The 15914-nt window shown below is 36.5% G+C and overlaps 1 protein-coding gene across 9 annotated transcripts in view; it reads right to left on the bottom strand.

Moving 5' to 3' along the window:
- The window catches only part of CFAP54 (cilia and flagella associated protein 54), a 298057-nt gene that overhangs the window by 236669 nt on the left and 45474 nt on the right, over positions 1 to 15914 (bottom strand). For all 9 annotated transcript variants that reach the window (XM_046646604.1, XM_046646603.1, XM_046646606.1 and 6 more), the window contains 3 exons: positions 13662 to 13738; positions 7412 to 7540; positions 6932 to 7058 (listed from right to left, as the gene is read on the bottom strand). In XM_046646604.1, the coding sequence (XP_046502560.1) occupies positions 6932 to 7058; positions 7412 to 7540; positions 13662 to 13738 (333 nt within the window). The remainder of the gene's footprint in view (positions 1 to 6931; positions 7059 to 7411; positions 7541 to 13661; positions 13739 to 15914) is intronic.

Genomic DNA, 15914 nt, shown 5'->3' on the forward strand with positions numbered 1-15914 from the left:
CTTTTCTAAACATTAAAGAGTAACAATCTATTTGTAAAATTAGTGCTTCTTCTATCATATTCTTTTTTTATTAATAGATAAAAATTCATACAAATCTACTATAGTGCAGTTTTATTGTCAAATTCTCTTAGATTTGCCACAGTATACCTAAGGACATAAGAATTTTCAAATTATAAAAATATTTGATTTTGTATTTCATCTTAAGTAAAATCATCTTAAATGGTGATAAATAGGATCCAACCCACTTTCATTCACTTTCCCTACACATAAAGTTTTAAAACCTGCTTCATCCAGTGTCCGTGCAAGAGCTCTGGGTACAAAGTGAAGACCTTCCCCTCCTCCAGCTATGGCTGATAGACTCAGAGCCTCTCTCAAGATTTGCAACTAATACACAGATTATTGCCAGTTGATTGTAAACAGTGAGAGACCCTGGTGTACAATTGGGACTGACCATCACGGCGGTCCAGGAAACAGAGGCAGCTAGATGAGGGAGAAAAGGATAAAGGTATGCTGGCCCAGGGAGATGGAGAATATTGCACTGATTCTTGATTTTTCAGTTCTGGTCCTCAAGAGATCTGGCAATATTTTGTTTCTGTCCTTGGAGGTATGTGAGGATACCTCTAGTAACCCTACAATAAATCTGTTTTATTGAGGTTTACTTATTTGTGCTAATGCACAAGAGTCACCATGGGATGGTGACTGATTGATGAAAAGATGCCAGCATATGATCATTAAAGGATATAAGGTTTCTTTAATGGTGAAGGAAAGGGAATTTATCTGCATGGAGATAGCAACACAGAGCAGACAATAATGTACCATTCTCTCAGTACCTGGGGTATTGTAAATGCTAATTAAGTGATGGCTCTCATGATTATAATCATTAGAGATAAGAAGGATGAGATTGCAAGAAAACTCTGAATGCCCAACACAGATGAGTCAGTTAATGCCATTGTCCTCAACAGGGAACCATTGTAAAGTTCTTGAATAAGAATGACAGAGGCAGTATTTAGGGAACATTAGTCTGGCAGCAGCATACAAGAGTGAAGAAAGACAGGAGAACAAAGTGATAATCTGTGCTGGGATGGCAGTTCAATGAAGCAGAGAAAAATATCAAGGAGACCCAGAGATTGCAAAGGAATAACTAGTTCCACTTAAACTTGAGCTCAGGTCTACCAACAATATCTTGATAAAAACTCAGAGGATCGTTTGGCTGTCAAAGATTCATGGATGACAATAGAGAATGAACTATTTAGTAAATCTATAAGTAAACAGACGCTACTTCTCCACTAAAGAAGAGAATACAGCTACTGAGTGAGAATCACTGGCTAGTTTTCTTAAAGAAAAGCTGTCACATAAATGCCATACACATTTTGAAATACATTTCTGATTCAAATCTTCTCAAACCAAAGAATGCTCAAGGTTATTACTCTAAGTGACCTCATTTATCAATTATCAAACTTTATCAAGTTTTTCAACTTATATATGATGACAGAGATATTTTAATTATTATTTGCTTTGCCCTACACCAAGCAGGTCTTTTGAGAAACAGTATTTGAAACAATGTAACTGCTTAAAATAAAATGCAAAAGGATAAAAGAATGAAAAAAAAGGAAATTTTACACAGACTGCAAATACAAACAAGTGATCTTAAACGTACATCAAATTGGTAACATACCCATACAAAAAATAGAATTAATTCAAGTAAATTTGAACACAGTTCTCTGATGTGTGATATACTCTAAGGACAAAATGAACTGCAAAGAAACTCTGAATTTACTTAGTAGGTTTGTTGTTAATGGTGGTATTAGTCTAAAAATTCTGAAAGTACTTTGTTAATATGAAAGGATAAAGCAAATGAGTTGTTACATTGATATCGTTGGGAAGCAGAGTTCTCAAAGTGGGAGATGGAAAATACAAAAATGAAATGTAGAACTTTGGAGTTGCACAGTGTTGAACTTTGAATTGGCGATATCAGAAAGAACTTGCAATATAAATATATATTTTTACATAAATATATTTTTATATAAAAATATTTATATCACTATATATAATATATAAAAACATAAATATATTTATATTTAAAAATATACAAATGCATTTTATATTTAGATTCATTTTTACATATTTCTATATTACATAATATATAATATATATTCATATGTGTGTGTGTGTGTATATATATATATATATATACATATATAGTTAGCTCTATTAACTCAAAGGAGCTAGTTGACATCCCAATAGCAATGAGCACTCCTGGCTCGCAGATCTTGGTTTCTAAATACTATTTCCTACCAAAAGGAACCAGGGATCCTTAGAAAAATGACTGATTCCAGATCTGGGGTAGAAAAAGCATAAGGTAAGTCTCTAGAACATTTTCTTGTACGAAAGCAAGAAATTGCTCAAAGAATAATGGAGACATATCAAAAGAACACAGGATCCACTTTGAGGTTTCCCACTGGCAAAATGTATGACTTTGAGCACCAGAAAGAAGAAAATTTTTTTAAAAAAGAAAAATAATAAAAAAGAAATCCAGTCCCTAGTACAACGCAAAAAATTAAAAGGGGCAATGTAGGGACAGCTCTTCTTTAAAAAAAGATGTCAGCAAATAAATGCAGCAGGAATAGTTCAATTAGAAAATTGCCACATACAACCACTGTAACAATTGATTCTAAAAGGATCATCAATAGAAGTTAAAATCATTGGGTGAAAATCTGTTGGGGAATAAGACACTCACTCCACCTCAAAGCATCACCTGACAATACCAATTATTTTTTCACTATAAAGAGAGAAAGTTACCTCTACAATGGAGAGACCTGCAGACACCACCTTAACAAAATATTAAAACTTTGCCTCACCAATGGTAGGACAAAAGGATAATATGCACAGCCTAATGTGATGTAATGGGATGTACACATCACTCATATAACCATGAGAAAATTACGAGGAAAACTTAGATTTAAGATGTTCTAGAAACATATCTTCAAAAATATGTCATAAAAGAAAAAAGAGTTAAAGGAATTATTTTAGATTAAAGAAGAACATGACAGAAGGGTGATGGCAGCATAAGACGTTCCTTGTTTTCATCCCCCCCACACCCACCCATTAAAACAACAAAAATTCAGCAGACATTCATGGACGAAAGTGTCTGAGAAAGAACAACGCTGGAGGCATCATAGTTCCTTATTTCAAACTATACTATAAAGCTATAGTAATCAAAACAGTCTGGTACTGGCAGAAAAACAGACACATAGACCAAAAGAACAGAATCAAGAGCCCAGAAATAAACCCATTCATACACATTTAATTAATATTTGACAACACAGACAAGAATATCAAAATGGGGAAAAGACAGTCTTTTCAGTAAATGGTGTTGGGAAAACTGGACATCCATATGCAGCAGAATGAAATTGGACCCCTATCTTATGTCACTCACAAAAAATAACTCAAAACAGATTAAAGACTCAAACATAAAAACTGGAACTGCAAAACTCCTGGAAGAAAACATAGGAAAAATGCTCCCTGACATTGGTCTTGGCAACAGATTTTTGAATCTGACAGCAAAAGCACAAGCAACAACAACAAAAAATTAATAAATGGAACTACATCAAATGTAAAAGCTGCATGGCAAAAGAAACAATCAACAAAATGAAAAGGCAACCTATGGAATGGGAGAAAATATTTGCAAATCATATGTCAAATAAGGAGTTAATATCCAAAACATATAAAGAACTCATACAGAAGCTGGCCTGGTGGCACAGTGGTTAAGTTTGCAGGCTCCACTGTGGCAGCCCAGGGCTCACAGACCTATGCATCACTCATCAAGCCATGCTGTGGTGGTGCCCCACATAGAAAATAGAGGAAGACTGGCACAGATGTTAGCTCAGCTACAGTCTTCCTCAAACAAAAAGAGGAAGACTGGAAACAGATGATAGTTCAGGGCCAATCTTCCACACCAAGAAGAAAAAGAACTCATACAACTCAATAGTAAAAAAAAAACACGAACAATCCCATTTAAAAAGGGGCAGATGAGGGGCCAATCCCATGGCCAAGTGGTTAAGTTTCCGTGCTCTGTTTCAGCAGCCCGGGGTTTCACTGGTTCCAATCCTGGGCATGGACATGGGACCACTCATCAGGCCATGCTGAGGCGGCATCCCACATAGCACAACCAGAAAGACTTACAACTAGAATATACAACTATGTACTGGGGGGCTTTGGTGAGAAGAAGAAGAAAAAACAAAAGAAGATTGGCAACAGATGTTAGCTCAGGTACCAATCTTCGAAAAACAAAAAGTCAGCAGAGGAATTGAAAAGACATTTTCTAAAAAAGACATACAAATGGCTAAAAAGTACATGAAAAGATGCTCAACATCACTAATTATCAGCGAAATGCAGATAAAAACCACAATGAGATATCACCTCACACCTTAGAATGGCTATCATCAAGAAGACAAGAGAGAAGTGTTGGCGAGGATGTGGAAGAAAGGGAACCACTGTGCACTGTTGGTGGGAATACAAATTGGTTCTGTGGAAAGCAGTATAGAAATTCCTCAAAACAGTAAAAATAGAACTATCATTTGATCCACCAATGCCACTTTTGGGTAAATCTCCAAAGGAAATGAAAACAAGATCTCTAAGAGATTATCTGCACTCCCATGTTCATGCAGCATTATTCACAATAGCCAAGATACGGAAACAACCTAAGTGCCCATCGATGGATGAATGCATAAAAAAGATGTAGCATAAATATACAATGGAATATTATTCAGCCATGAGAATGAGGGAAATCTTGCCATTTGCAATAACATAGATGGACCTTGAGGGTGTGGGGGAATCAGAATTGGCCACCCCACAAAGTGTCTCTTTGGCTTGATTATTTTTAAGGACAAGGGACTCTGAAAGAAACTTTGACCTTTCCCCTAACTGCCTAAAAGAATTTAAGATAGAAGGCCTGTCCCCAGAACAAGCCATCACCATAGATAACTCTGGGTATCGGTAGACTGTGAGGGTCCTAGCTAAGCCCATTCTTATCAAAGGTCTGTCTACCAAACATTTGCTTTTCCATCTCCGTGTGAATTGCCTTCCTCCCCTTTGAAGTCCCAAACCACTACCCCAATACCCTCCTTTGTCTTCAGCTAAAGAGGGTATTTAAGATGGCAGGATTCAGCCATTCTGGTGAGTTACTCAGCTTTCCCGGGTTTCTCCCATGTGTCCACATCATAAAGTTTTGTTTGATTTTCTCCTGTTATTCTGTCTCACGTCAATTTAATTCTTAGACCAGCCAGAAGGACCTAGAGGGGAGAGGAATTGTCTTCCTCCCTACAAGGGCGTTATGCTAAGTGAAATGTCACACAAAGAAAGACAAATACTGTAGGATCTCACTTATATGTAGAATCTAAAAAAGCCAAACTCACAGAAACCAAGAGTAGAGTGGCGGTTTTACCAGGGGCTGGGGGTGGAGGAAATAGGGAAACGTTGGTCAAAGGGTACAAACTTCCAGTTACAAGAAGAGTAAGTTCTGGGGAATCTAATGTGCAGCATAGTGATTACAGTCAATAATACTGTGTTATACACTTGAAAGTTGCTAAGAGTAGATTTTAAATGCTCTCATCACAAAAAAAAATGTTAATAATGTGACGTGATGAAGGTTTTAGCTAACACTAGCTAAACCATCTCACAATATATGTGTATCAAATTGACACATTGTACATCTTAAACTTATACAATGTTATATGTCAATTATATCTTAAAGCTGGGGGGAAAGTCTGTGCTCAAAAAATTAATTAATTAACTAATTAACCAGCATCTGATTAAATCTATTTAGCTGTATATATTATGTGACATCTGAATGCTTTAGATGGAGATCAGAGGTCATATTAGGCCAGAACATTTAGTTCTATTCTATAATTACTCAGTAACTTAAAAGGAGATATGCCAGTTACATGAATATTGGCTAATATAATCATGCCAAGAGGAACTTGGCTTTATCAAAATTTAACCTCAAACAGAAGAGTTTTTAGACTTAAGGATACTAAATCTTATTTTGAAACTCAAGTAAACATGTTATTTGTGCTACTATCGGCATCTTTTAAAAAATATTTTGACCTCTTTACCTAATAATCAGGCAAAAACAACTTAGATCCAACTCATCTGCCCTCTGACACTGCTGTCAGAGGTGTCTTTCTAAGTTTTTCAATAGCTTCCAGGATAAAATAAACCCTTAGCCCTTCCAGATCTAACTGGGATCTACCTCTCTAGCTTGTCTGTGTCATTCCCTGCATATGCTCTTTACTCCAGCCACAAGAGAATTCCAGAAGTTCCTAAACGGCACCATACAATGCGTCCAACTTGCTAAAGGCCATTTTCTCTATCCAAAATGATGGTCTCCTTTTCGATCTTCATAAAGATAATATTCACTAGTTTCCTGGTCAACTATCACCCCTTCCAGGAAGCCATCCCTGACTTTCTTGTCTAATATAGATATTGCTCTTCTGTGTGCCCATAACAAACACTCTGAGTCCACTTGTATTACATTTATTAACCACGACTGTTATAGTTGGCTTGCTTATCTAGAAGCTCAAAACTAGAGGCTGTGTCTTATTTGAACCAAGCCTAATATGGTTCCCGGATCTTGACAGGCACTCAACGAACATTGGCTTGACTGAATTAACAAAATACCAATAATTTACTATAACTCAAACAAACTTAAAGTTTTTTAGAAGTTTACTAATTGATTTGCTATGCAAGATATAAAGAAATAATGAAAGATATCTGTTGATATTAATCAGAGAAGTAAGAAAAAACAAAATAATGAAATTTATCTGGAAAACATCCAGTCCACAAGAACATAATTTACAAATTAAATTGACTCTATACTTGAACTTGTGTTAAAATTGATTCATAACAAATCATTTGCTTTGATGACTACTACCTTGCAACTGGTCAAGAAGCACAACGGCTATTCGGTGCTGGGCTTGGATTAGTTCAAGATGCAAATCCATTATGAAACTATTCTGTGTGACTGGTTTGCAAATGTCTCCATCTATATCGTGGGCGTACTTTGGTAGAGTTGAAGTAAAAATAAAAAGGAAATACAGTTATCAAAACATACTAAATACAGCTGTAGCCTATTAGCACTCAAGTTATCATTTTACTCTCAGCCATTAAATTCTTCTCAGCCCTTTGCAATCTGGCTTACACACTAATGTCTGCTTTTTTAATTAATCAGTGGCCTCTTCAATGACAAATTCAGACTCCTCATTCTTCTTGATTTCTTCTGGGAAGAGGGGAGTGTTTCCAGCCTGTGAGAGGGGAACCACCACAAATCGTGCTTGACTCTCCTACATGCAAGGCCAGCCCTCTTCCTAGTTTAGTAAAACTTCAATCTAACGTAAGCTTTTCCCATTCTTACCTTAGCATAGCAGTGGTCAATCACGCATGATCCATTTGGCAAAGTAGTTAACATGCAATTCAAATTTATTCCACCAATTGCTTTGTCAAGAAGTTCATAAGCCAGAAATAACTGTTCCACAGGTTTTTTCTAAAGTAATTTTATAAACAAAAAAGAAAAAGAAAATTTAAGGGAAAATCGTATGCAACACCTTCAAACATCTTTTAACAACAATTCAAAACCAAATAATAAAAGTTTAAATAGTCTATCCAACATCAACAATGTTGTATTTCTTACTAAGTTGTCTTTGATTAAATGTGGAGTAATATTAATGAAGGTGAAATAATAAATACATTTCATCATTTTTCCAAATACAAATTAAACTTTTCGCAAACATGTATACAATTTTCTTTTGTTTTTTCAAAATTCTGATTGTACCAAAGGTACAGACAAATTTTAAAAATGTAACACATAATTTGTCATTTTCACATACTTTATTTTGAAAGTTAATTTACTTTTAAAATTTCAGAGTCTCAGAGCTGAAAATCTAGACTTAGAGCCCATTAAATCTAATGGTCTACATGTCATGATTTTCAAAACTAAATACCTTTTCAATGTAATTATTCTCACAGAGAGACAAATATAGAGAATAATATAAAGAGCAATCAGCTTTGTTCAAACTTGCTAATTTTCCATATTTTCTGCAGAAAATTTTTAGGCAATAAAGCAAACACATACATGCACGTAACTGAGATCCCCTGCACAACTGTCCACAATGACATTCCTCTTCTCTGCCCCCAGAGGCAGCCACTGTCCCTGAATTGGCTTTTACCATTCTTCGCGTTTTCAAACTTTCAGTACATGTGTATGTATCCATTAACAATATGCAATATTGCTTTGCATATTTTTTAGTTCTCATAAAATTCTGCACTTCGCTTTTTGCACTCAACCATGTGTTGCTGAAACTTTTTCATGCTGGTATATGTAACTCAATGTGTCAGTCAGGGTTCGATCAGGAACACAGAATGACTAGAGATTCCAAGCAGAAAGGGATTTAACACACAGAACCAGAGGTGTCCAACCCCATTGGAAGGCCTGGGGGAGCAAAGATTAGGAAAAATGCTGGTGACTATTCTGCTGCATGCAGAAGCCTCTGTGAATCTAAGAATCTAGGAGGCAGTGGACAACAACCTCCAGTGTCTACTAGATGAAGCAAGTGAATTGCAAGAGCTTGCTCAGCAGGGCTGGTAAATTCACTTATTCCACCTCCCACTGTAGAATAAGGATTCTCTCTTCCCTTTTGCACTGCAAGTTCATGCAAATGCCCCTCACTGGAAGACTAACCTAGAACCATACGGAAATGAGATGCTGGGAAATGGAGTTCCAGGTTTCTCCCCTATAATGCAAAGGTGACGACAGAAGGAGACGGCAATGATGCCAAGCTGATTCTAGTTCAAGACCACTCTAGTTCATTCATCCTCAGGGTTACAATGAAACAGTGTTACACTGAGGAATATGTCACAATTTATTTACCCACTCTTCGGCTGATGGACACTTGGATTGCTATTACTAAAAATGTTCAATGAGCGGCCAGCCCCGTGGCCGAGTGGTGAAGTTTGAATGCTCCGCTTCGGTGGCCCAGGGTTTCACCAGTTCAGATCCTGGGCACGGACATGGCACAGCTCATCAAGTCATGCTGAGGCGGCGTCCCACACGCCACAACTAGAAGGACTCACAACTAAAATATGCAACTATGTACTGGGGGGATTTGGGGAGAAAAAGCAGAAGACAAAAAAAGAAGATTGGCAACAGTTGTTAGCTCAGGTGCCAATCTTTAAAAAAAAAAATTCAGTGATTGTACTTGTCTGTGAATAAAGACAGGTTGATACTACCTTTTCAGTCTTTTTTTTTTGCTTGCTTGCCCTTTTTACCCAGCTGCCTAAGACCTCTAGGACACGACAAAAGAATGACAGATATCCCTACGTTGTTACATCAGCATAAAGGGACTGTTTTTAGTCTTTTACCATAGGTATAACATTTATCGCAGGTCTTCAGACAATATCCTTTATAGGATACAGAAGTTCTCTTCTGTTTCTAACTTAAGAGTTATTTTTAAAAGATGGTTGTTGGATTTTGTCAAATGCTTCTGTTGCTTCTCTTTATCTAGTGAGGTGGTTATATTTTTTTTCCTTTCATCTGCTAATGTGGTGTATTGCATTATAGATTTTTCTAGTGTTAAATCATCCTTGCATTCCTGGAATATACACAATTTGATTACATATATCCACTCAAGATATATAGAGATACATATATCTCCACTCAAGAATCACAGGCTCAGGGAGCTTCCCAAGTAACCCAAGTAGTGTAAAGTCAAATGGACCCATGTGAGGGCAGGCCCAGATTATAAATCAATAAAAAGAGAAACTTTCTCCCATCAACTCCACTTCTCAGTAGCCAACTTAAGATACTTCCCTATGGAGACAGGCAGAATGTTTCCAGTCTACCTCTTCTTAGAACGTAGTCTTCTGTAGAGTCTAAAGTTATGTGTGAGTCTCAGTTCCAAGGACCCATCTTTCACGTGCTCAAGCCTCATCTCTTGTGCCTGGATGCCTGTTAATCCAAGTTTCTTCGTTAAGTGAGCCCATCAACCCACTGCAGCATCTGCTCATAAACTTACCATGCTGGCTTTCAGCTCCCCTTTCTATCTTGGCCCCTGGGCCTTACCTTACTTCTTGTGAACTCTGAAATATGCTTGAGGATATTTCTTCAATCCTGTCTACAATTTCTACATGCTTTGTCATCTACTTTGCTGTTTTGCCAGCAACAGCAGTCCCTAAAGGGACATTTTTAACATCAAAAAATTTCAAAGACCCCACATACACACACATTCTATCACCATCATCTTTGTTACTATCTTTGCTATCATCACAGCTAACATTTAATTAAAATATGTTCCAGGCACTGGACTAAAGGCTTTACAAGGACTAATTTTTTAATGCTACAGTCCTATGAGTAGATCTTATTAATTATTATAATTTATTTGTTGAAAAAATAGCTGCTATGTATTCAGTAAAACTTTTAAATGTTTTTTTTTTTAAAGATTTTATTTTTTCCTTTTTCTCCCCAAAGCCCCCCAGTACATAGTTGTATATTCTTCGCTGTGGGTCCTTCTAGTTGTGGCATGTGGGACGCTGCCTCAGCGTGGTCTGATGAGCAGCGCCATGTCCGCGCCCAGGATTCGAACCAACGAAACACTGGGCCGCCTGCAGCGGAGCACGCGAACTTAACCACTCGGCCATGGGGCCAGCCCCTAAATGTTTTTTATATAGTCACAATAGCACATAGTTGTATGGATATATGCAAGATACATAATTTATCCCACCTAGAGACTCTACTAAGGGAGCATATGGATTTTGGACTTTCCTTGCAATAAATTCTCACTCCTTCTTCCCACTTCACTCCCCTCCAGATGGGTCTGAGACCCTAGGTTGAGATTCAGTGTTCTACGTGAAACAAAAGAGAACAGTAGCTACCATGTGCCAGGTACTGGTTTCCACAATGTTACCAATATCTCATTTAAACTGTGTAACTTAAATAGTACCAGTAAAATAGGTATTATTCTTATAATCTTACAGATGAGGACACTTACATTCAAACAAATGAAATAATTCATTCAAGATCACACAAACAGTCAATATCAGAGTCACAACTCAACTCTAGGTCTTCTAACACCAACTTCTGTGCCTTTGGACCATACCAATGAATCAGCTCTACTGCCTCTACCCTCTGCCCCAATACAGCTGGGCAGGTGGTGTGCGGGACAGTTTTAGGTGGTGCTATTCACAGTGCTGTCATCATAGACTTGTATATTTACGTTGACAATTTCCCAGCAGATAGCAATGAATTATCTCAAGAAAAGGGTGCATTTTTCTAATTTAAATAATAGCAGCAACAGTTCATAAACAGTCTTCAGTTTCTTCATTACGAGAAAATTGCCATCTTCTAAGAAATCCATTTCATTTAGTGGTTTTAATCACCAGGAAATTTCCACCTCGAGCCAAAATCTAGCACTTTGTAACTTCTACTAGTATTCTTATTCCTTCCCTATGAAGCTTCAGAGAATAACTGCTAGGCCACCATGTGCCAGGAATTCTCAACTCTAGTCTCCTTAAGAATCTACATGGGGAAGTTTTAAGAGGCACACGCCTGGAATTACAAATTTTTAAGAACCTCACACCTGAAATTATGCTTCAATATGTCTAGAGTGGGAAATAGGAAGCTGCATAATTAGCAAGCACTGTAAGTGATCCCCAGAAAAACCACTGGCAGACAGCATTATGCCTCCTCAATCTCTTAGGCAGTTCAAACATTCTCTGTTCCCAATTTAAGATTTCTCAGCTCCAGCTCTCTTCAGAAGACACAACACAGCACGAAGAACTCAAAATTGCATTTCCTGAAACCCATAATTAGAACTTGAACATTCATTTGAGAAAGTAAATTCAGAATGACACGCTCCCCCACCCCAGTCCTCTAGTACATTCATGACATTTGACTGGTACCATGTTTCTTAGGACTTGCGTTTTTTATGCATTAGAAAAATATCTTTTATACAAACATCCTGAAGACACTTTTATAAAATCAAGAGGCAACATAGCGTAGTAGCTAAATGCCCGGACTTTGAAAGTAACACACCTAAGCTCAAATCCACTGACTGTGCAATCTTGAGCAAGTTGGATGTAGAAGTGGAAATGAACACCATGACTACACAAATCAATCTGAGTGGCTCTCACAAGCACAATAGTGAGACAAAAAGTGAACAGAAGAAGAGTACACACAGTATGACACTGTTTATATAAAGTCAAAAACAATACTCTCTACTGCCTAAGAATACACACATATGTAATAAAAGCACTAAAAGGCCTGGAATTTATAATCACTATATTTAGAACAGTAGTTATTCCTAGGTGATGCCATCAGGAGGGGATAGTGGGAGTTGAGTTCCAGCTATACTACTACTAATGCTTTCTTTCTTAAGCTAGCAATGGAGAAATGGGTCTTTGCTATAATAGTCTTCATAATTTTATGTCACATATTTCCAATCAATTTTTCAGAGAAAATATAGTAATCATGAGGATTAACATTTAGCAACAGGAGAAGTTCTGATGAAATAATGTTAAGAAAAAAACATGAGAATGCTACCGCATTAAAAAATGTGAAAAAGACTAGGAGACGATATAGAAAATAATAATGTTTAGGTCTATACAGGGAAATTACAGATTTCTTCATTTTTTATACCTCGAAATGTCCTCTAATGTTAACACAACTTTCATAATTTAAAATTACGGGTTTTGAATTAATCAGTCAAATGAAAATACAGATCACTGGTTTTCTCTCTAGAAAAGTATTTTGCAACTGTAGCCAATGAACACTAGTGTCCTAAGAAGGTATCATAGTGGGTAAAATGGGTGTTATGCTCAAATAAGGGAACATACAGTTTTCTGCACCTCCTTTTTGGAAAATCACAGTGCTCATAAGCAAATTAATGCCGCCGATAAGTCTTCCAGTAAGGAACCTATTGTATTTAACCCAAAGTCACCCAACGTTACTTGACCTTTCTATCCTTACTATCTTTCTCTGAAGCATAGTACTAGCATCACATAGGGCAGAGTTTGCAAAACAGTTTTCTAGTTCTTGCCTATAAATAAATGAATGTTTATTACACATATGAGACAGTTCCTTTAACTCCTATTTGATCTATAGAACAACACAGTCCACGATGTACAGAAATGATTCAAATATTGTAAGAAAAACATAATCAAGAAGAGGAATGGCCACTTAACTCCCTCACCCTCTTTCTTCTCTTAAGCTAACACTCACTGAGACCTTTCCATGTGCCAAGGACTGTTCTGAGTACCCTTTAAACAGGTAATAACTCATTTAATCCATTAGCGGCACATGTTGAGAGGACATCTCTGCTCTATGAGTCTATGAATCACAACACATTCAAAATATCAATAGTAACATAACTATAAATCCTTTTAAGATACTTTATCTAGCTTATTTTTATAGCTAACTAGATTTTTTTCCTAGAGTAAAAGCAAAAGGTAGAAAAATGTCCCTGTAGTTCTCAATGTATGTAGAAATCACAAATTCTTGTTTCAAATATTCAAAATTATTTCTATAATTAATCATTACACACTTAGAAATTCAATATTATTTGAAAATTAAAATTCATGTTTTTAACAGTATTTTCTAAAATATTTTGCAATACCTTCAATATTGGAAGAATTTCCGGGCTCCCTTTGGGAGTCTCAGGGGTGTCACTAGTCTCTTTTCTTAAAGGTGTCTCTGAAAAAAGAAAGAGTGAAAGGAAGGAAGAAAGGGAAAGGAGGGAAAAAAGAGGAAAAGTAGAAAGAGGAGGAGGAGATAGGAAGAAACAAAGGAAAAGAAGGAAGGATCCAAGGAAAGAAAAGGAGGAAAGAGAAAAATGGAAACAGAGCAGTGAATCATAATCACAAAAAACATGATGCTGAACTGGTTATCTTTGTAATTAGCCATGATTTTAGAAATGATTCAGCACTTAGAAGTTGACTACAAATTGTCTCTTCCACATAATTTTGTCTGTATATAAGTTAATTTTTAAAAATCTTCAAAACAACTAACCAAATCAAAAATCTTGATTATCAACAAGGTAATATTATGGTAAAGAGATTGGTCTTTCTATATATTCTTTAAAGTCAATTGAAAAGCATTTAGGAAATATCAGTGTAGAAGCTTTATGAATTTGGACAAATATCAGAGAAGGCTGGTTTGAATTAAAGGAATATAAATTATAATTATTTATATGGCAATACTAGTTTCCTATCTTAAAATTTAGTGAATAATCCAAACTAAACAATGTATTACTTAATAAACAGCCTAATAAACATCTTGAAGTACATTGCCATAATTAATATACAAGAATGATTTGTGCTTTGTATTTTATGTGCCAATAGGATGGTGAGAATAACATTGTTGAAAAAGTCATAAGAATTTATATATCTAAATGGGCACAACCCTTCATTACATTAATGTAGATGTTTTCAAATTTATAAATGGATTGTGCTCCAATATTGATTAATTCTTTATAAACAAAATATTCTGGCAAAAAATCAATAAAATAAATTGTATTTAGCCCATTTATAATTAAACAGAATATAAAACAGTCTCACAAAAGTAACAAGTAAACAAAATAATAAAATTGAATAAGAAATAGGCTTTTTAAAAAAGCAATCATTGGGCCTTTTGCTTTCAGTAACAGGCAATCTGGAAAAATTCTCCTGGCTAGAAACAACTGGAAAAGCTGGAAAAATACACTTCTTTTTCATCTGCAAGCTAAGAAGATAATGAAAATATTCATAGAGAACCAGGATTTTGAGAAGGAAGTATCACCTGGATCTTGAGAAGAGAGCCCAGGGAGTATAGAATGGCATTAGAGCTACTTTTCCCACTGGGGACTTCCGTCAATCTGGAGACGGAAGCTGAGAGGAATGGTGCTTTTGACAGCCTTGAAGGGCTAAAGCAACAGAGATTGGCATCCAGCGCCCACCAAGTGTGAGAAGCAGAAGGTGCGGCATCCTAGGTGTTAGGGTAAACTAAAAATAGGTCAAAGAGAGAGCATCTCAGCTTCAAATGATCTTAATCTCTCAAACTGGAATAATGGGCTCCTGGAGTAGGAGTGCCTTCATCGATCTAGTAAAAGCAAGCGTAAATCTCTGGAAGAACATACCATCATCTAAAGCTTCAAATTATTTACATAAAATACTTAGCAAATATAATGTCTACCACACAATCCAAAATAATCACAGTAACCAAATAGCTGATGAAGTAAGTGCTTCATTTAAGAATTCAATATAATAAATGCAGAAGGAATGATAGAAGTCAGAAGCCCCTTCTGGCTTCTCAGCCCCGCTCCTCCAGCAGCCTTCAACCAATGACAGATAAAGTTGCATAAATACCCCAACTTCCCAGCTCTCTGAGGCATGTTCGGTACAGTCTCTTAGAGGTGCCTCGTGGGAATAAGCCCTGAACCCACAACAGTAGCCTTCTCATTAACTGACTGTATCTTGTATTGGCTTCTTTACTGCTCTGTTTCACATCTCCACCCTACCACCCTGCTTCCCTGGATAATATCCCAGATAAACTACTTCACTCAAATTCTCGTCTCTGAATCTACTTCTGAGGAAACCAAACTAGGGAAAAGGTCAGGCTAACAACATCTGAACTCGCCCATAAATCTTTACATCACAAAAAGTGGGACAACCAGGCATTATAAGCTTCCTAATTCAATGCGATAGGGAATAAACAGCACCACCTATGAAGTATTCTTGCCAAAAAAATAAGATATTGGCAAGAATTCTTTTTGACAAGATATCACTTGAATCTAAGCAAGCCTCTAGATCTAACTACTAGGTAGAGGAGCAAATTAACCAACCACAAGGATGCAAATAGCCAAATCCAGAATGTGGGAGATCCTACAGGGTGA

This window comes from Equus quagga, chromosome 19 (assembly GCF_021613505.1).
Source record: "Equus quagga isolate Etosha38 chromosome 19, UCLA_HA_Equagga_1.0, whole genome shotgun sequence".
NCBI lineage: Eukaryota > Metazoa > Chordata > Mammalia > Perissodactyla > Equidae > Equus > Equus quagga.